This window comes from Ruditapes philippinarum, unplaced genomic scaffold (assembly GCF_026571515.1).
Source record: "Ruditapes philippinarum isolate M1 unplaced genomic scaffold, ASM2657151v2 ctg2325_1_1_1_1, whole genome shotgun sequence".
Lineage (NCBI taxonomy): Eukaryota > Metazoa > Mollusca > Bivalvia > Venerida > Veneridae > Ruditapes > Ruditapes philippinarum.
Genome location: NW_026862367.1, coordinates 96,284 through 119,112, shown reverse-complemented (window position 1 = coordinate 119,112; position 22,829 = coordinate 96,284). Strand labels below are relative to the sequence as shown.

General features: G+C 33.2%; 1 protein-coding gene across 1 annotated transcript; it reads left to right on the top strand.

The window, feature by feature from the left end:
• The first annotated feature begins 1,571 nt into the window (after nucleotides 1-1,571).
• Nucleotides 1,572-18,586, top strand: LOC132718829 (uncharacterized). The gene is made up of 4 exons (XM_060702567.1): nucleotides 1,572-1,709; nucleotides 7,696-7,891; nucleotides 10,803-10,814; nucleotides 11,241-18,586. The coding sequence occupies exons 1-4, from the start codon at nucleotides 1,572-1,574 to the stop codon at nucleotides 13,775-13,777; spliced, it is 2,883 nt and encodes a 960-aa protein (XP_060558550.1). The 3' UTR covers nucleotides 13,778-18,586.
• Nucleotides 18,587-22,829: the final 4,243 nt, after the last annotated feature.

Sequence of the window (22,829 nt, the reverse complement as noted above, 5' to 3'; positions counted from 1 at the left end):
TACTCGATCACCATAACCTATACTTGATCAATACACGATTTCAACTAGTCTAACTGGCACTCTGCTCGATCGTTGCCAGATTTCCACCCGACCAGATCGTAATGATCGTAATAGAGTCGTGAATAGTCGTGAATAGAAGTCGAGATCATCGTGTACAGATCGGGTAAGAGATGTATACCCGACCAAACTAGATCGTTACACGATTTATTCTTGATCAACTAGATATTCTATTCGATCACTATATCATCGCTTCTCGACAGATGATCTACTCGATCGCTACTCGATTTTTTTTGACATTTAAAAAAAAATCGGATAGGAAGCCCGAGCCATGCCGACCAAGGTAGACCACTCCGACCATCCCCGATCACACATGCAGACCGAGCTAGACCGGTAACCGACAGCTTGATCGTGCTTGATCAAGTTGATCTGATCGGCGGTGACAACACAGCATTAACGAATAAGTTGCAGTGACTTTACAACTGTTATTATGTCAGCGAGTGTTATTTCAAACACTGGTTCTACAGTATGTGATATTCTCAATTCTTTCAGTATAATTCAATGATATTATAACACGAAAAATAATACCAAGTAATCGTAATGATTTAATTAATTAATTGTCACCTGATTTCTATTGATCTAATGTTACATTTTTAAAAACAAATTCATATTACATGTGTTTTCAAAGGTAAGTCTGAATCCTGAGATTATAGAAATCTCAAGCAAAATATCAAGTGAACAATTCAAATACTGTTTCGATCCATTTAACAGCATACTGTGAAATCTTATACTCTGCCATCGATATGTATACCTTTAATATTTTGTTGTTCTTATTCTAATGGCTAATAATTCGGCACAGACGATAAACATATATGGACTGATAGGGTCTCAATGACGACAATCGCGCCCAATTTAAAAAAATGAATGGATTTGAACAGCATTTTCAGTACTTTTATAATAGATATCCATTTTATTAACACTGGCCCAAAATTAAAGAAGTGAAGTCTTATTTATAAAATTTAAAACATCACGCCTCCAGATTCATGTTAATTTTCATGACAATTTTGGAAATATATTGTGAGTTGAACAAATCCAGTAATTAACATATTGCAATTGGCAATTACAATCAAAGAAAACTACCAAGAAGTTGTCAACATATGCAAAAACAGCACTTCCTGCGTTAGTATTGCAGTAAAAATATGGTAATAAAATACTGTAAACTGTATATAACATTTTAACTATAACTTGGATCTTGAATACTTTTAACTTTATAAAACTTTTAGTACATTTTTCACAATATTGATGTTCTTGAAATATTTTGGCTCCTCTGGAGGCGTGCAGCTTTAAAAGAAAGTGTATAAAATGATTTGATGATTAATGTATTAACATAAAAAGTTTACTTTTCAAACCATTCTCAAATATATAAGCATCTATTTGACATCTTTAAATAGTTCATCGTTGAGCTGAGAAAAATCATATTAGCATCAAGAAAGTATAATGTATGCTAATTAAAATGTATGAAGAAATACTCGAGAGTTATACAGGCATGCAGTACGATTTTTGGGTTGATGACAATGACTTATCTGCAATGGTCAGAGAGCACATTTCTGGAATACGGAGATATATGGAGTGCAAAAACAAACATTAGACAATTGCTGAACGAATTTCTGAGAAAGGAGAGAATCACATCGTCTCTCGAACTCCGAATCTCTGTACATATTATCAGATGTTACATGTTCGATCATTGGAGATCGTTCAGCACAACATAAGTGTTGTGTGTACATGTTTTTGGTGTTTTTAGTTTCTTCTATTTGACCTTTTAAACATGGGTAGTTCCAGTATTCCAACTTGAATACTGTAAAATCACCCTAAAGATATAGTGCCTGCTTTTTAAATATGTCTTTTGACGTCTTATCTGTAATACGAAGGCTTTATAACCTCTGATCCCTTTTCAAAAAATCATTGTTTGTTCGGCCCGTTGTTTTGTCGATTAGTTCAAAAGCTTTCTTTTACTTGGGGACTATACGCCACTGTTCATGGAATGGCACGGAAGTGACAAATTGAAGATTCCATGATAACCGCATAATAAACACATCTGCGAACGTTTCAAAATTTCAGCATTTTCTGTTTAAATGTTGAATTCTGTTTAAGACGGTGCTGGGGTCGTGGACGGTAACTTGCACTTACCTTTACCGTCCATGAACAGACTCAATCAAACCGAGCCTGCAACATTTACAATTCTGTTGTTTTGGACGTTCTTTAGGGATTCTGTTTTTTTCTTTTTTATTGCAATTTCAGTGTAATTTGTGCAGTGTGGAGGCCTTTAAAAGTTGTCCCGTACATATGATCAAAGATATTATATTTTCGGTTCCTGAAAATCGTTCAGGACAACATAATTGTTGTGTATACATGTTTTTGGTGTTTTAGTTTCATCTTTTTGACCTTTTCAAATTTGGTGGTTCCAGTATTCCAACTTGAATGCTGTATAACTACCCTAATAATATGTTGCCTGCTTTTTAATATTGTCTTTTGACGTCTAATCTGTGATTTCCAGGCTTCATTACCTCTGATCCCTTTACGCCTATTGAATTCTAGTTTAGGGCACGCGTTCTTTTACTTGCGTACCACACATCGCTTTTCATGCACTGGCACGGAAGTGTCAAATTGACGTTTCAGTTATAACCGCTCTATGAACACATCTGCGGATGTTTTAAAATTCAAAATTTCATCATTTTCGTGTTTTAATTAAGTTTAATTAAGTTTTAATTCTGCTTAAACCGGTGTAGACGGTAACTCGTACCATCAACAAACAGGCTCAAACCGAGCCTCATTCAATTGTGTTTTTGGACGTCTTTACATATTCTGTTTTCCCTATTTTATGTTATTATCTCCGATTATTCAGTCCCTTTACACTATATATATTGGAATGATTTGATAAGGCTATGGCTAAAATTAGATCTTACATAAAAAGGCCGAACCCAAATCTGAAGTCTACATATATAGATTGATGTAAAGCCCAAAGCCATAACAAGCCTGTTAAATTCTGTTCCTTATAACAAAAATAAACTTTAAGGCGAATTCATATTCAAGTTGTGCTTTCGTAAATCCTTTTTAGTTGTGAGTCCGCTGCAATCTAAAAAATAGAGAAAAACACAATGAACATTTAAAAGACATAGATAACAACTGCATGGCACTATGTTTTATTTCTGTTTTCTAAAATATCATAAAAGAGGAACTGTACTGCATCATAATTCTTGGAGATATTTAACAGTATAACTCTGACTTTGCCTTGAAACCTACACATTTCTATCCGACGCAATGTTCACAGAAAAAAACTCGGACGGTTTTGGAAAAATTCGCAAATAATTGCAAAAGATTTGCGATCGCAATATGACTCCTTATCACTAAGAGAAGAACATAGATTTTTTGCGTGACCTCATGGATTCTAGCGAAAAGTGGCGATACTTCTACTTACTTCAAAATGCTTTTGCAATTAAAAGGTATTGCAATTGTTTATTAACAAAACTGTAATAAATAATTGAAGAGAAATGTCAACCGGTTTCACCCGTTAAAGGGATCTTCAAGATAATGACGTTAATAACGTCGCTTGGTAACGACGTCAAAACAGTGTTAAGGGACGTTACTCTTATAACGTTTTAAAGGGACATAATAATAAGCTTTAATATTATTGTTATATATATATATCAAAGTTATTTTGAATTTAATTCTGGTTTAAAAACATTTATTAATACAGTTTCTTTCATTCTTCTTTTGCATGTGTCTGGTTCTCGCATTTTATAGATTGGCACTATATTAAACTTTGGAGTGATGTATTTTGCGCAAATGGCAATGTGTCGACTGACTGGTAATAATGCACTGTCTGAATTTCGTATATGTTGGTTGCGTTATGTTACTCGATTTCTTAAATTTGAAGATTCTCCAATATAATCTTTGGAACAACCATTGCATTTCAATGCATAAATTACATGTCTAATTTCGAATGATCCTGAGAATTTTACTTTAAATTCGCGGCCATTCTTGAAATGGTATGTATTTCCTTCTATCATGTGTTTGCACAGGCCGCATTTTAAACTGCTGCATCTTTTTATTTTATTTATCAGTGTTGAAGAAAATCGTGCCCTGGTCAAAAGTTTTTTCAGATTAGCCGGTTGTCTTTTACTTTTAATTATGTGGCTTCTGTCAATAATTCCTTTCATTATTTCATCATTTTGTAAAATTGGTAGATTTTCTTATATTACTGTGAAAAATTCGGTAATCCTTGGATTATGTGTTGACACGTATGGTATGACTTTCCCGTCCGTCTTTAGTTTTGTCTTCCGTAGTTCGGATTGTTCTATTGCCAAAGCTCTCTGGATGCCGTTTTCTATAAGTTTCTGAGGATATTTTAAAGAAGCTAGGAATTAGTTTAATTCATTTAATCTGAGATGTAATATGTCTCTATTTGATATAATTGTACAAAGTCGTCTAGCTAGTGAGAATGGGATGTTTTGTTTTGTGTGTTTTGGATGACAAGAGTTGAATAAAAGATATTGTTTACTGTCAGTAGGTTTATAGTAGATATCTGTTTCTATTTGGTCACCATTTAATTTAACTAAAACATCCAGAAACGGCAATTTCTCTACACAGTTTTCCATTGTGAATTTCAAATCTTTATGAAGGTTATTCAGTAGAATGTTAAAGCAATTCAATTCGTGCTTAGATTTAGGCCATAAAATAAACACATCGTCTCGAAAGCGTTTCCAGTAATTCATGATATAAATTTTAAATTCGGTATTATAAATTTCTGCAATTTTGGATAAAGCAGTTCCTCCTCCACATAGCCTAATACAAGTGTTGCATACACTGGAGCAAATTTTGTGCCCATGGCAGTGCCTTTTATATGTCTGAAAAACTTATCATTAAAAAAGAATGTATTATTCTTTAAGATGAATTCTGTGGCTGAAATGATGAAATTCTTTGTAAATCTAGTATGTATCACGTCCAAATGATTTTCAACCCAAAATTCTATTGATTTAAGGCCTAGTTCATGCGAAATGTTTGAGTATAAAGATTAAACATCAAAACTTGTTAAGATGATATCCTTTTCCACAGTGCCTGGCAATGAGTTTAAAAAATCTGTGCTGTCTTTTATGTTGCTTCTTACGAATCTGGTTAATGGTCGTAGAAGAATGTCTAAAAGGTTGCTTAATCTATGAGTTTGGCAGCTAGGACCTGCCACGATAGGCCTTACTTTCAAATCGGTGACATTTGAAATATCAATCATTGTTGATGATTGTTGTATCAAACACTTCTCATGTATCTGTTTACTTTTATGAACTTGAGGTAAACCATAAAAGTTTCTTTGTTTCACTTTAAAATTTGTTAGATAATCATATTCTTTGTGTGTGAAACAGGTCTGAAATCGATCAATAAGTTTTCTGTAATTTAACTTGTCTTTATGATTAGGATCTGTGTCCAAATATTCATAATACTGTGTATCGTTGAGTTGATATTTTGACGTCGTTACCAAGCGACGTTATTAACGTCATTATCTTGAAGATCCCTTTAACGGGTGAAACCGGTTGATATTTCTCTTAAATTATTTATTACAGTTTTGTTAATAAACAATTGCAATGTAAACTGGAAAAGGCATCACTTCATATATATATATTCTCCTTCGTCAATTGCCTCATAGGCAACTGATGCCTTTACAAGCATATCATTTTGGTGTCGGAGGATTACAATCATCTACTGTCTGTGTTTACAAGTGAGGTGAAGTGACAAAGCCATTGATTTTCAGAACATTATTACAGTAGATGTGAATAGCCAAACAACAGCGAAGAGTAAGAAAAAAGAGAAAACAGAATCCCGAAAGAAAGCCCAACACAAGAAAATTAGAAATATTGCAGGCTCCGTTTGATTGAGCCTGCTTATGGACGGTACTGGAAACTACAAGTTACCGTCCACGCTCCCAGCACCGGCTCAAGCAGAATTCAATATTGAACACGAAAATGGTGTGATTTTGAATTTAGAAAAATCCGCAGATGTGTTCATACGGCGGTTATCATTGAACCTTCAATGTGAGACAAAAGTGCCATTCCATGGAAAGCGGCGTATGGTCCCCAAGTCAAAGAATGCTTTTGCCCGAAACGAGAAAAAGCAATGGGCGGAACTAAATTAAATGGAATTTTGAAAGGACATCTGAGGTAATGAAGCCTGCATATCACAGATAAGACGTCAAAAGACAAATTTAAAAAGCAGGCAACATATCCTAAGGGTGATTATACAGTATTCAAGTAGGAATACTGAAACCACCCAAGGTGAATATGGCCAAATACAAGAAACTAAAAGTACCACATTACATGTTTACACAACAATAATGTCGTGCTGAACGGTCTTCAAGGATCGAAAATATAACATCATTGATTAAATGTAAGGGGAGATTTTTTACAGCCGCCACACGGCACAAATAACACGGATGTGACAATAAAATAGAGAAAAGCAGAATCCCTAAAGAAAGTCCAACACAACAAAATTGGAAATGTTGCAGGCTCATGAACTGTACAGGAAAGTGCAAGTTACCGTCCACGCCCCCCTACCGTCCAAGCAATATATGAAAACCAAATTTGAACGTTAGGTTCCCGATGATTTGGCTCAGCAGTCGGTAAAGACACTGCACAAAATCTATATTAATGTCCGGTCATCGTGCCAATGTTTTCGTTTTCGGATAACCAATGGTGTGATTTGTTGGTTGTTTGTTAACAAGCTCTTCCACCGCAGTATTCTTCATTGTAATGGTAACGGTAATTATTCGGTACGGACAAGACGAATAGTCCTGAAAAAGATGCAGGTTAAATGCACACCTACCGAACATGTTCAGAACATTTTGGGTGAAAGCTATTATCTACGAATTTGGTAGAAATGTAATATTTATAAGGTGTGACAGAAGCGTTAGACAATTCATGCTTGTGCTGAATTTCCACGGATAACATTCCGACAAAGATGATTTAGCATACTGTTCTGGCCGTAAAAGCTAACAAAGCGCAAACGTGGATAGGGAAAAAATCAACGTAGGAATATTCGACAAACTGAGTGTTAAGCTAACGAACGAAGACAAAGCTTAGATGTAAAATCGGCAATGTCCACAGAATTGTTTCAAAAGGTATCGAGAATATTCGAGATGTTTGGTATTTTGAAACAGGCTATTTATAAAGGGTCTGCTAAACGTTCGATTTATTCAAAAGGGATTACAGTTGTTATTATAATTGCAGTTTTGGATCAAAATCAAGAATAGCTCGGAGAAATTACAATGGCTATTTGGCATTGTCGTTTGTTCGTTGTGTATTCAAATAAGGGTTCAACGATTATTAAAAAAACAAAACATTCCAATTTCGTTTTGGTTATTCAGTTTCGATTCGGTATGAATTCCGGGAAATGGAACATGGGGGTTACGAACACGTGTCGAATATAAAGAAAATCAAACAAACTTATATTCTTGTTATACCCGGTAATATATAGATAGGGGAAAGGAAAACATCGAGAGTATGATAATAATCTCAACATTATCGAGTAGTATCTGTTCTTTTAAGATATCTAATTGATTTGTTTTTTTTGAATACATCTTATTTATTCTTTTTAAAATCTAAACGGATTAATGTAGTTTTTTTCGACGTGAAAACTTCTTTGTTTACATTTCAGGCGCTTCTAAGGTTAGATAGAGGGTGCAAAGTTCCTTTTGGAAACCACCTAAAGGCAGAAATTGATGACCTGAAGAGTAAACATATAGACAAACCAGAACAAGAGAAAGAATATCAACGTATTATAGAAAACTGGAAACGAACAGATGAACAAGTTGAGTCAAAAATGTTGCAGTACCTTAAACAAAGCACATTGGGTAATTTCAAAATTACTTTTATTGATTAACCTTTTACTTCATGAGCTTTTTGTAAACAATGGCTGTTTTCATGGCAAAGCCTCCTGCTACAAGTTCTAATTCCTATGAAAATATAGAAAAAGACTACATTACTGTTCGAACATAGCACAAATATTTACTTGACCATAGCCTTTGTAACGGCATAATACTTAATTTTGAATTCCCGATTACCATGGCACGAGGGGACATCTCAAAATTGCCAAAAATTACTCTTTTGATTTTTCCAACAAAACTGATTTCTAGGAGCTGAAACTTCTCAATGGATTGAGGTTGAGTCAAAGGCTTTTAGCGTTATTTCACGTTACCTTAAGGTCAATCTGAGATCATTTTAGCCTCTCACAAATAAAAAATGTTCTACTCACCTCTTTCAAACCTTTAAAGGGACTCCACTGAGGTCTTTTGACATGACGGGGCTGGAAATACCTTTTTGAGATTATAACTCCATTTAATGTTGATTTATACTAGTAACTTATGTGCGAAATTTCAGATCATTATCTTGCTCCGTTTTTCCAGAATAATTATAACAATAGTAAAAAATGACCCAAAACTGAAAAGCGTTTAAACGCTTTTTACTCAAATCGGACTGAGAATAGCACAAACATATGCTTTTTCCATGTATTTTTCTATATTTTTGGTTATATTGTATTGATATTTATGTTTTAAGTGCTAATGTACATCTAATTGAAAAATTAAAATTTCATGTTTTTAGGCCTATAAAGGTCCGTGGAGTTCCTTTAAAGAAGAATGGGGCACCCCCTGATATATCTATTTAATAGGGGATGGCGTCGAAATGGTGATCACTTTTGAACACCATTTCTTTGACGAAAACAAGTGTTTGGGATCTTAATGGGGATTTTTTCCACGATTTGAGGCCTCAAAAGGGGGAAAAGGATGGAAACGCGTGAAAAGACGTCTTTATGAAGTAATGGGTTATATAGACAAAACGCATATTGTTTTAGACAAATGATTTAAAAAATAGTCTTACAATAAGATTAAAATAAATTTATACACATTCAATCTCTCTGAAGAGACAATATAATACAAGGATAGCATTTTTGAATCCGGTGCAGAGTAGAACTATAAAATATGTAAGTCATACTATTTCTATTGTGCCTGGTTGTCAAATGTGACTTCTTCTGTTTTGCGAACTTCTATTTTAGACATTAAGATGTTAATCACTGATAGGAATTAATCAAATATTCATTGTATTACAAATTGATAAATTACAGGGCGTCAGAAAAGCAAAATTAAAATTAACGCAGACACGGTTTGATTGAGTTTGTTTATGGACAGCAGTGGAAAATGTTATATATCTTCTACGTTCCCGAACATTCATTGAAAAGTTGATTGATCATTTAAGGTATTAGCACCCTAATGCATTACCTCCGCGTTGAAGAGTATTCAAATAGGCTAGAATAACTGTTAACTACATTGAAAATGAGGCCCATGGGTTCAATCCCCAGAAGGGTCAACTTGTTTTTTCTTTCTTTTTTTCTTTTAACACTATTTATGTATCTCTCATGTCCCATATGGAAAGAAAAAAGTGTTTAATTTTGAATTTTTAATTCATATAGGTATTTATTGGCTAAATTATGCTAAATCTAGTAATAAATATGGTACCTGATATTTTCAAAGTGTTATATAATCAAAACTAGACGGTAAAAGTATTTCATATATTACAAGATCAACCAATATACTTTTTTAAAAATTTAGGGAAATTTTGAAAACAGGCAATCATTTGGGTAAATTTTAAGAATTTTTTTAATTAGGCTCCCTTAGTAGAAAAATGGTCAGACATGTGGTAAAAATGGGTGGGGTAGGGTAACATTTTTATACAGAATTCATAAATGTTAGGTAGAAACCATAATTTTGCTTATGTGGATTGTTAGCTGAATGGTACTATTTGTTTCTTAACAAAAATTCATGGGAAAACATTTTTCATTAGAATGTTATTGCAGATTATTTAAAGGTTCCTCATTTCTAAAAAAGGGCCCTCATAACATCCTAGCTTGAGTTCAGAAAAGTGGCCGTACGGTAAACTTTGTTTGAATTTTGCATACAGGCGTACTTTAAGGTATACATCTGACCTATGATGTCATTTCTTTAGTTCCTGATAGTGCCCATTAGGGTCCTAATACCTTAAACTAAACTGGGATGTGTTCCTACGGCACACTATTGAACCTCAAATGTGACAATTTCCTAAATAGCGTCAAAGGAAATTTTGGCAATAAAGTTTGATTGCTTACACCTTTTTGTTAAATAATTATATTCCCGATTCAACAAATGAAAATTTATAGTTAATATATCAATTTTATGATACATATTTAATCTATATCTATTTTAAGTTGTGTTGTACACTAAATTATTCTGTGATCTGCTCTAAAGACGGTTGATTTACTTTGCCACTGATGTTCATGAAAAAATCAACTCACCGGTTGTGTTGGGAAACGTTCAGTCAGAAACCAGTATTTAATATTGTTCTTCAATTTTAGAAAAATGTAACTGCTATTTTAATCTGTCGTTAGATAGATTTTTGTAAGAATGTCTTGTAACTGTTTAATCGCTCTATAATGACGATTTGTTCATATCGATCAAAGTTTTTGTTCAGAAATGTCAACTATTTAACAAGTGACTCATTAATGTCTAGCAATTTGTCTTTTAAAGTGGCACCTAGAGGCTTGGACGGGTGCTAGAATTAACCACTGCCGATCATAAAGAGTCCATCAAATCAAGCCTGCACTGTTTTAAGATTTGCGTGCATCAAAACGTTAAAATTAAATGTTTCCGCATTTCTAAATTTTCATAATGTGTTTTAGCAAGTTATATGAAAATGTGAACATGCTTTATTCAAATCTTTTCTTTTCTTTTTCAGAAAGATCCTTTGGTAAGTATCCATATTCTAGAAATTATAATAAAGGTAGAAATATGTAATTTTTATTTTTATTAAAGTATGTATACATGTTTGTTTTTCAATTATGTCATCAATGATTATGAACGAAAGGCACTGGATCTCCATAGATAAGAGCTGAATGCCACCGACTGTTTTCAAAATGTAGATAGATTGATAAAGATTGATTAAATCATCAGCTCATATATGATACTTAATTAAAAATGTGCTAAATGAAATTACCTGTGAAGTTTTAATAAACATGTTTTTGTTATTTAGTGGATTATATTAAACATCTGAAGTAACACATCATATTTAACAGGATGCATTGACAATGATCCCGCCGTTCTTTGAAAAATCAATATATTTCATTGTTTCTGTTGTCTAATACATCAGCCTATGATTTGCATCTTCGAATTTCAGAGCTTTCAAAAGAAACAGTAAAGGAGGTATTAGCTGACAAATACTTTGTAGAAACAGAACAGTTTCATGCTGCTAAAGAAAAGCTTCTGCGAAACAAAGTAATCGTTCTAAATGGTGCACCAGGAGAAGGTAAAACAACAATTGCAAAGAAACTTCTTCTTGGAGTGGCAAACAATCAAAGGTATATACAACTGCATTCATATGCAGAATGGGAAACTGTTAACATAGACGGGGTAAATGCTATTTTAATTGATGATATGTTTGGGGCTGGATCATTTAGTAAAGAAGAGTATAGAAAATGGCAAAAACACATCCCAGCTATTGCAATTGCAGTAAAAAACAAACGCTTGTATCTGATTATTACATCTCGAAAATATATTCTTTCAGAAGCATTGGAGAAAATGTTTGTCCAAAGCATTTTCTCAGAAGAAAATATATTCACCCTTTCTTCCAAAGAGCTGAAAGGACCTGAGAAACAAGGTATTTTAGAAAAACATTTTTGTAAAGCTTCAGAAGAAAATTTTGTCATTCGCGAAGCTTGTTTAAAGAAAGAACACTCTGAAACTATTAGCCAGATTGTAAAACTTGAATTATGCGGACCTGAACTAGGCGGTCTGACTATTGGATTTCCCGAATGCACTAGGTTATTCTCTAGCAGTGTGTCATTGTATGAGAAAGGCATTGAGTTTTACAAAGATCCAATGGCATGTGTTAAAACATACATGTCAGAGCTTCTCGCAGACGATGAAATACTGATAGCATTTTTTGTATTATGGGCGCAAGAATCCAAATTCCTTATATCTCTGGAACTCGAACGTCCTATTGATGACACAGCAGGAAATATAATTGCGCCAATAAGACAATTACAATTCCAACCTGATAAACATATCAGAAAAATACGGCACGTTTTACGACAACACCGCGGCGGATTCATTAACTTTGATGGTAAAAATGAATCTTTTACTTTTAGCCATCGCGTTGTTCAAGATGCTGTTGGACTAGTTACGTATGAAATAAATCCAACAGCTGTGATTGAACATAGTGATTCCTCTTTCATAGATAATTTTATTCGTGCAGGTAAAGAATCTTATGATTCTGTCTCATCCTGTAATATTGGTCAGCTGATAATACACGTTAGCCATGCAAGATATTCACAGGTAAGCTGTAGATTAGGATCCTTTATAATGTCACCCGATTCTGAGACATTAAAAGATCCTTCACTTTTAAGACTTTGTGTTTTTGAAGACAAGGATTTCTGTTTAGAATTCCTTAATGCTTTAAACAGGCAAGGATGTTTGAAAACATTTCTCAAAGCTAAAACAAGAAGTCTCCGTTCAGAATTTGCCGAATTCAAATTTCTAAATGATGTGTCCACTGATATGGGAGTTCTAGCATATTTGGTGTGGATGAAAGAAGACACATGTCCGTTGTTAGAAGTTTGTATATATACGATGTTGTCCCTTGAACTTGAAACAGAGAAAGAGCTTTGTACATCTTTACTGATAGCAGTGAAACTCGGGTCATGTAAGTTGGTCAACTTCCTTATTGCACAGGGTGCTAAAGTCAATCTAAATCATACGTTACTCTCAGTACAAAGAGGTAACAAAGACGTTTTAGAGCGACTTTTAAAAGATACCGACATTTCATCTAGAAGCGACATATTGTATAAAGCATGCAAAGCAGGATATGTAAACGTTGTATCAACAATATTGGATGACGAATGTGATCTGATAAAACTTGATGATGTCGATAGCAAACGCATGATTGAAAATGCTATTACAGGAGGGCATGCAGGTCTCTTAAAGTATTTTTTACAAAAAAATACACTTGAGACTGATTTGACATTCGATGTCAGGGGTAATGAATTGCCATTTTATCATTTTGTTATTTTGAAACAAAAAACTGATTTGCTAGATGTGCTTACTGAAGCAGGATATCGCCCGAAAAATGTTGATAGCAAAGGAAGAACTCCCTTTCTGTATGCCATATATTCTGGTAAATCATCAATTTTGTTAAAGCTTTTAAAGTTATCAGTGAAGGAAAATGTACATTGTCTGCCGGACAACGCGAAAAACACAGCATTGTATATGGCAATAAGAAAGGTCATTACATCTTCAGGTCCAGAAAGGAATGTTTTTCATGACATCGCTTTAAGATTATGCAGTTTTTATGATAATATACATCTAAAAAATGATAATGGAAAACAAACTGCTTTAGAACTTGCCTGCAAAGGACAATTAGATGAAATAGCTAATGCTATTATACAACATGGAGACCCTTTTGTTAAGAAAGGAACAACTCTTTTTCATCATTTCGTTACAACTGGCAGTTCACAGATGCTGTCCACGCTGTTGAAATGTAACATTGATCCAAATCAGCATGATAATAACCATAGAACACCATTTATGTTAGCAAATGCTTTAGGCAAAGTATCAATTCTAGAAATGTTGCAGGAAGATCAAAGAATAAAGAAATATAATAAAGAACTTGGCATAGAGCTAAATACTCGGAATATTTCCGGAACCTTTTCTATTTGAAAGACGCAACACCAGAATAGATCTATAAATTATGGCGGATGAGGATTGGTGACAGATGTTACACATCTCATAAATTAGCATACATAGGGTTTGCAGTTATTTTGTCTCCTTTCAATTGTGTTTGCGTTGACATTCTGGATAGTATCGCCTATTTATATTAAACCTGCTTAATATAAACAATACCATACAAAATGAGGGAACTCTTACAGTTGATAAATCAGTTTTGATTTCCGTTCTTATTCATAATATCTATCTTTTGATTTATTCATCGTTGATTTTAGTCGATTTGTACGATTAAAATTATTTTCAAATGGAAACCTAGGGATTCAGGACCTCTTCATGGGCAAAAGTAAACACATAACGGGCAGGATATATAAACTGAAGTAAATTCAAATTACAGGGTTTGTAAATGTGACAGGTAATAATTTTGAAGTGTTGCAATGGTCTATATATATATCTTACAGCGTTTCTAAGCCTTACATCTGTTCAAAATGTACCCTCAACAGCAGGCAACTTACTACTGAGAATCACTGAAACGAAACAAATCGTTCAAATGAAAATTCAATGCGTAAACTAAAACCTAAAAATACAAATTAAGCATGTCAAGTATGGTTTCACTTATGAGATTTTTATCAATATTCCGAGCGGAATTTGTGATTACAAGTTAAGAATAATTTCTGCCCTCTTTTGACTTGCTGCACTGCTAAGACTTGCTGCAGTATTGGACTTGCTGCACTTTTGGATGTGCTGCAATATTGGACTAGCTTCGCTTCTAAGACTTGCTGCACTCCTTGGACTTGCTGCACTATTGGACTTGCTGCAGTATTGGACTAGCTTCGCTTCTTAGACTTGCTGCACTCCTTGTATTTGCTGCATAATTGGACTTGCTGCACTGTTTGATTAGCTACGCTTTTAGACTTGATGCGGTCCTTGGATTTGCTGCATTCTTTTGACTTGCTGCACTTTTGAACTTGCTGTACTATTGGACTTGCTGCACTGTTGCACTAGCTACGCATCTTAGACTTTCTGCGCTCCTTGAACTTGCTGGACTATTTGACTTACTGCACTATTGGACTTGCTGAACTATTGGATTTGCTGCACTTTTGGACTAGATACACTTCTTAGACTTGCTGCGCTCCTTAGACTTGCTGCAATATAAGACTTGCTGTAGTATTTGACTTGCTTCCAATCTTAGACTTGCTTCTTTTCTGGGAATCGGACTGTTCTAAGACTTGCTTCTTTTCTTGGAAGCGGAGCGTCCTAAGACTTGCTTCTTTTCTTGAGAGCGGACCGTTTCTAAGACTTAACTCTTTACTAGAAAGCAGACCGTTTTTACACTTGCTGCTTTATTTGATTCCTTCATTGGACCTGCTCACAACCAAGGAGACTTGTTGAAAAAAAGCTTTCTGACAATATTTGAACCGAGCCAAACGCCACAATTGTGACGTCACATCAAAACAAAATGGCGGACATTTGTGTTTCGTTTTTAAAATAAATTGGCTATTTTGATTGTGCTGAATAAAATTTTATATGAAAAACAATAATGGAATAGCAAATAGACTTTTGAAGACTAAGCATTAAATATGTAATTGTAAATAACCAAACAATTTCACAATTCTTTCCTGGTGGTTCCATAACTAGAATTGACACCACTGATCGGTAATATAAGAAGTTGTAACGTTTTACAAAATCATTCTTGCAACTTCTTTTTCAACTATTAAAACATGAGAATCCCGAACGGCCATATAAATTATTTTAAGTATTTCCTCGACCTACTTTAGATTTTTCTGAAAAATTGTTGTGAATTGAAAAAAAGACCTTAACATTTTTACATTTGTACGTGAAAGGGAGAAATGACACCAGAACATCAGAAAAGTAGTAATATAACAGTGGATTTAATATCTTATCGCTAACATCATACCCTGTAATACGACCACGATATCAAATTGATATTATCCATTGCAACAAAGAAGGAAAACGCGTTTGAAAAGCGACAATCGTGCAGACTTCCTTCTGTTTTGCTTTAATCATTTCAAAGAATTTCATTCATTTACCGTCGTCCAGAAATAACACGAATCTATATATAAACCTATATAACTATCCTTTGCTACTCCGGATAATAACCCTTTTATTGCCTAGGCCAATGTATATAAACCTTAATTGCATTTTTTGATTTCGCAAGACAAAGGTTTTAAGATTCTAAGTGATATATAACATTCCTGCATATTTTAATAAAAGCAGAGGCCCGGAAAAAACAAATAATTTTCGTGTTTCACATTTATTTTATAGTTGAATGATGCCCTCTCACCGCTCTCTGTATTACTTTTAGATAAGCAGCATTAAAAAGCCATCTTTTATCAATAAAAGCCATTGTTTTAGCAAAAGTATATGCAATGCAATGTTTGGGATGTGTTTACGCGATTTCGATACAATTGTTTTACCAATATATATTGTATTCATACATATTGTATTACAATGTTTTGCCATTTGTATATAATTTGCATATGCATTCTTTTTTCTCAGATTCTAAGATCAAGTAAGTTTATATATTTGTACGAAAGTGTTTTAAGCAAATAGTATTTATTTAGCATTAATAACGAATTTTTGAATTTTTCATTTAAACAGTCTCTAGCTCATTTTAGCATTGAAATGAAAGAATAGCAAGTTTGACAATTTCAAACAATCAGGAAAACAATACAAAATATGAGGGAAAGTTTTTTAAATTGTAATTACAGCAGCGAAAAATTGTTTATAATAAACAGAAAATTCAAGTTTTGTTTTTATAAATATAGGATTTATTTTCATCTTGTGGTATGAAAACTATCATATTTCACACGTGGTTACCGCCACTAATGAGACATTTGTTTTAAAAAATACTGTTTTTATAAAAAAAATTGACTATTCTATATACCGTGCTCGCCAGACGCTCGAATGATATTCTTTGTTTTCTGCCAGTTCAGTAAATGTAGTAGTAAACCTATGCGTTGACTGTAGATAAAGATTGTAACTGAAATGTATGTAATGGTATGCATGCGATGTTGTAAATAAGAGGACTGTCTTTCATGTTTGATTACACAAGATTGAATTGTATTACATAGTTAAACAATGATAAGTGTTTTTCCATTTTTTGAAGGTGTTAACATTTATGCAATTAGAAACTATGTTATCATATATTTAATGTGCATGAAAATATGTATATTTAAGACATATAATATGTCATTGTACATACTTGTTTTTGTCATGTTTTATTTAGATTTGTTGAAAACTAATCAATATGTAAAAAATTGATAACAGTCATATTATTGATATTATATAAAGATGTTTTAACATTGAAACATGTTTATATTTTTTTCAAGCACCGACAGCTTTATGTTCGATAGCTTGTTTGTGTTTATCAATCTTGGTTTTTATTAAGAAAGGTGGGCACTTCATTGTCTTTGAATCATTTTCAATTTTTGACAGGATTATTTAGATTCAATAAACGTCGCTAAGGGTAATGTCTCTTATAAGTTTTTTTTAACTAAGCTTTAATAGTTTTCAAGTGATTACAAAACAATGATTTTACATATACTGTAACAGTCACCTTTGACTAAAAGATCCTGTAACACATTTTTTATGGTTTTATATCATATATATGATGCTCAAATTAAAATTTATTAACATTGTATCTCCCAAAAAAGCATTATTTATAAAGATATCACGGAATTTAACATTTCATGTAAATAAAGGGAAGTAATAAGAAATTTTTTTTTACAAAGTCTAAGTAAAAATTTTCAATAAGAAATGAATGCATATATTTTAATGATAACATATAATGTGCACAAATATTTGCAGTACATATTTTACAAATTCTCATTGATATTTGTTTCATAAGCATAATTATATACATATATACAATTTCACTTAAGTGTGGTAGCAGCCTCAGTTACAAAATACAGGATCTTTAATTAGCTCAAAAGAAATGGGGTAATCTGTAAAATTTTAATAATGAAAATCATCCCCAAAAAAATCTTAGGACTGCGGCCTTAAGTTTTCTCAAGTAAATGGTCGGACAAGGTGTAAGTGGTAAAGACCACGATGGTCATGACCTTTGATAAATAAACCGCAAAACAAAAAGGGACCTTCTGCTAGTAATTAGGTTATGTACTTACCAAGTAACATGAACCATTTCTTGTTGTTTCCCAAGTAACTGGTCAGGCAAAGAAGAGGTGACGAATGTAGGTACGGACATGTCCTTTGACAGTAGGCATCCATATTTTAAATATATATTATACAATATATAGAAATGTTTTAATTTTGATATACAACTGGAAATAAGTTAAGCACATCCCGGATACCTTACCCAGAGTCCGGAGCCCGGGCCGGATTCAAACCTCTATTATATAATCACTCGAAATTAAATTGTTTGTTTTGGGATTGGTTGCTGTAGCCTATTGATATAGAATTCAGACGTTTGTTTAAAATTAGATGTGATGACCTCATTTTACATTAGATGTAATATGTTTTAGTGGCATGATGTTAACTTATGAACAAACCTTAATTGTACATAGATAATATTTGTTTATTTCATGCTTTAACAATAACTGTAATACATTTTGGCTGATTTATGCTTTTTAATGTAACGTACTATCATCATGACATCATACAAGGCATTTCAACACTACACTGTTGTAATGCCTCAAGATTTGTAGATTGAATTACATTTTCATAATTTCACAATTGTTCATGGTCTTTTGTATATTTTATTCTATGGATTTATGTTTTGCAGTTGCAACTTCAATTCTGATATCATGATTATATGTATATAATGTTTAATTACGTGAATTACATTAAATGGTCTGATTTGCATACAGTGACAGCTTGTTTGCTGTTTAGGAATTGTTTACCTTTGATTGACGATTTCCTATTGTAACAAAATTACAAATATTTCAGCAATAAAGACTTTAGCCTATATATGTGATGTGTCCATTTTTCATTCAATGTCGAAATTGTTTGCTAATGAAGAATTTTTTAGTTAATTTATGATTTTTACTTCAACAAAATCGGAAATATTGCAACCATAAAAATAAGCCTAGGCGTATGCCAACTCTGTTAAATGTTAAGGCTGAAATTTAAAAAATGCCCCCTGAAATCTATTGATATCATTTGTTACTTACATTATGTTCTTGTGTTCATAGTTATATGTTCAATTTACTAATTTTGTGAATTGACAGACATGTATGTTTGCATAAAATATACGCTTGTATTTTATATTCTTTTGTATCCTTTTATTTCTTATATCTAAGAAGTTCATGACTTTTGCATGAATTCGTTAAATTGGCAATAATCCAATTTAACCAGGGTTTGATGGAGGATATACACACTCTTGTTACTAATGCACGCATATTTCTTATATTGTTACTTGAGATGACCAATTGAAATGAATTCATTTTGTTATAACATTTGTTTTCCAAATGTTACAATGATTATTGAATATAATGGTATTATATATCACTTGCTGTTTTTCTCTAATGCATACAAATAAATACTTTATATACCCTAGATTATTGTTTTGTTTAATCCATTAATCTACGCTAAAAAGTAGCTAATATGATTGATCAGCAAGTTGCATTATAATGTATTATGAAATGATGATTTGAATATATAGCAAGGTCTATTAAGGAGAAGATATGGCAAATAAACATTTAAGACAATATGTTAACATTAAGGACATGCACTATTCTAATGTAACCTTCGACTCTCTATCCAATAGAACATGTGAGACAGATGAGCTAATTATCAAGATCAAAGATGTTGTAAAGTTTCGTTGGTTAAGTAGTGAAGCGATAAAGCATCTTTACTATTACAAATGTCATGTACATGTCAGGACTTATGCCACAACTTCTATCCACCGATATATCTCATTATTCAAAGTTACTAGACTCACCAATATTTTTTACAGAATGGGAGATAATTCAGTGAAACTCATGATTTATCGTACAGAATGAGTTGTTTCCCTTACTAGTATTTCATTATAAAATACATCCCCTAGAAATTTAGTTATTCATCAGATTAATAGTGGCATAAAATTGAATACTTTGTATCCAGTATTCTTATTTTTATTACAAAATACATGTGTACCAAATACTGACAGATTTTTTTCCCGAAATTAATTTCGCTGGGAGTATTTTTTTTTCAAATGTAGTACATGTATTAATTTTGGTCTGACGATTATCCCCTCGTAACTGTATCCTTTGTCATGTATAAAATATTTCTGATTGCGTGAACTGACCAAACAGATGATTATCAAAGAACTGAATTTCTTATTTACAAAATTGACTCTTCACTCATGATTAATTAGACATAGTATGAAATGATGTCTGAGATATGTAACACCGGAAACAGGCTTGTCTGTTTGATTTAGTCTGCAATGCTTTTTTGTTGTTTTCTTCTGATGGATCTCCATTTTTCCAGATTTTAAATTTTAATATTTATATATTTACATGAAAACCTATTCTTAAATCTATCATAACATTTTTTATCAACATCTGGGATAATACTTTAATCTTCATAATTAAGAGGTTTTATAATGGCCTCATTGTTATGACTGAATGGTAATATGAATATTTATGATGCCGAATAACAAGGTCATTATGAGAACTCTTAATTATTGACAATTTTATCAATTAACATTGCATTATTTGAACACATCTGCTGATGTTTCAAAATTCAAAATTGTACCAGTTTATGTTAAATGTTGAACTCTGCTTAAGCCGGTGCTAGGGGGCGTGGAACGGTAGTTTGCAAGTGACAGTACCGTCTTTAAACAGGCTCAATAAAACTGAGCCTGCAACATTTTCAATTTTGCTATTATTCTGTTGTAACAAAATGTGACTATTTCTTGTGATGTCATTGTACTGTAAAGTATAAATAGTTTCCACTACAATGTTTTAATTGACATTATTTGTAATGTAGACTATATATTCTATATAACATTACTAGCAGGTGCTCGTTTCTGTAAAATTGTATTGTAAGTTAAATAGCCAATCATAAATATCCGTAAGAGGGCGTTGTCGTGCAAAGCATATAAAGGCAGAGGAATTCAAGGTGAGTTTAGTTTGTGTTGGTGGAAGTCAGATTGTCAACGTCTTATCTTAGAGCTTTGAAGTTATACCTGCTATATTTTGCCTGTTATCCGTGTTCTCTAGGGGGCAACGCTACCGGAGAGGATTGCAGGTTTTTATATAGTAGAAAGTAAACCGGGCTGCAGGATATTTGAAATCATTGGTCTTCAATCATTTAGGTAAGGAAACCTAGAGGAAAATTATTAATATAATATATTGAATACAAATACATAAATTTTTAATTCGGTATACTTTGTTACATTAAGAGCAATAGTATGTAGCAATTATTGTAGTATCTATATCTTGAGGATACCTAGTTTATATAGTAAGTAATCTAAAGCGATTTGGGATACTGAAAACTATCCTCTTAAGAAAAAAACCAATGCAAGCGATTATAAATTTTCCATTTTTCTTATGGGATTACTGTATTTCAAAATTTTCATTAGAAACAGAGGGATTGAAATAGCTGATTCATTACAAAGCTAAAAAGGAAGACAAGAACGAGTGAAAACAAAGGGAAGAATATATTTTGACTACGTGAAACAGGGCCATTCGAAAGTCCTCGCATGCTTATCCCCAACAGTACTTAAGCTGCTGACCGTTCCAAGGCGGCGCCCCTCTATGTTCCTAAGATGTTATCTGTCGTTTTGGTGACACTTTTGTTTGTGTCCCTGCTTCCCTTTTGCCCCTAGTTTTATCATTTTCTTTATATTTGCCCCTCCCTTCACCGAATCTCGTATCCCCCTTTACTTGCTCGGCCTTTTCATCGATCAATTATGTGTTTTCTTTAATTTCCTTGTTGGTAACTATTATTTCTTTTAAGTATCATTTGAATGATTTGCCTGTCCATGCTTTGCCTTTCGCCCTGCCACTTTTTCTAGGTCGTGTAGGGGATGCGTTTATTAAGGGTCTTTCCTTGTTGAACTTGTTTATCATATTTTGAGCATTTTATAAGGCACGGACTGAATACAGTAAACACAGGCTAGGGCGTACATGTTTATGCGGCTGTTCATATTTCAGTCCTCCGATGAGATGGATAAACAGAGTTTTCAAGGCAACAATAATACAGCATTAGTAAATATAATTTTCTGCGTTTGAACGCAGTGAATTAGAAGATAATTATTTCCCCCTGTTTCGTTGTAATTTTTTGCAACAGGTGGCGCTGTGTAGCGCACGAGTTTCTCGGGTATAATGAACAACGTGGTCATTAGCGCTAGGACAGCCGACTATAGTGAGTGAAGACAATTCTAATTTTAATATCATATTTTGACGTTACATTTGTATTCTATAAATGTTTGTACTTTAAGAACTTTAAGTATTGTGAAACAGTCGACATATCCAAAGTCGCTTACAACAAATTAAACAATGTGAAATATTTATGTTCGTTTCTTTCATTTTGTCATTTTGCAAACAGTTTGCTATGATCTAGGGGATGATATTTTCGTTCTCATTATGTTTTTATTTCATATGATGCTTAAGTAACATCTGACATACATTAACGCGACAGGATTTATCCATATCAGTTGATATAATTCATACAAATTTAGGCAATTCGTTGGCTGCGAAGTGACATCATCCATTTGATTAATCACATTCATAAATATACCAGAATGGAATCATTTTAAACAGACATGGATGGGGATAAAGCTTGATAAAGATTGCCCTGTTCTGATTTTGTTTGGGGTCCGCTTGGGCTCCTTGCCACTGGTTCTTGTTGCTGGGTCGTATGGGGGTTGCGTTCATTGAACGCCGCCTTTCCTTGTTGATCTTGTTAATTATATTTTACCGAGCACCGAGGTACAATACAATCAAAAATAGAATAGAGAAAACAGAATCCCTAAAGAAAGCCCAACACGGTAAATTGAATATGTTCAGGCTCGGTTTGATTGAGCCTGTTCATGGACGGTACTGGAAAGTGCGGTTATCATGGGACCTTCAATGTGACACTG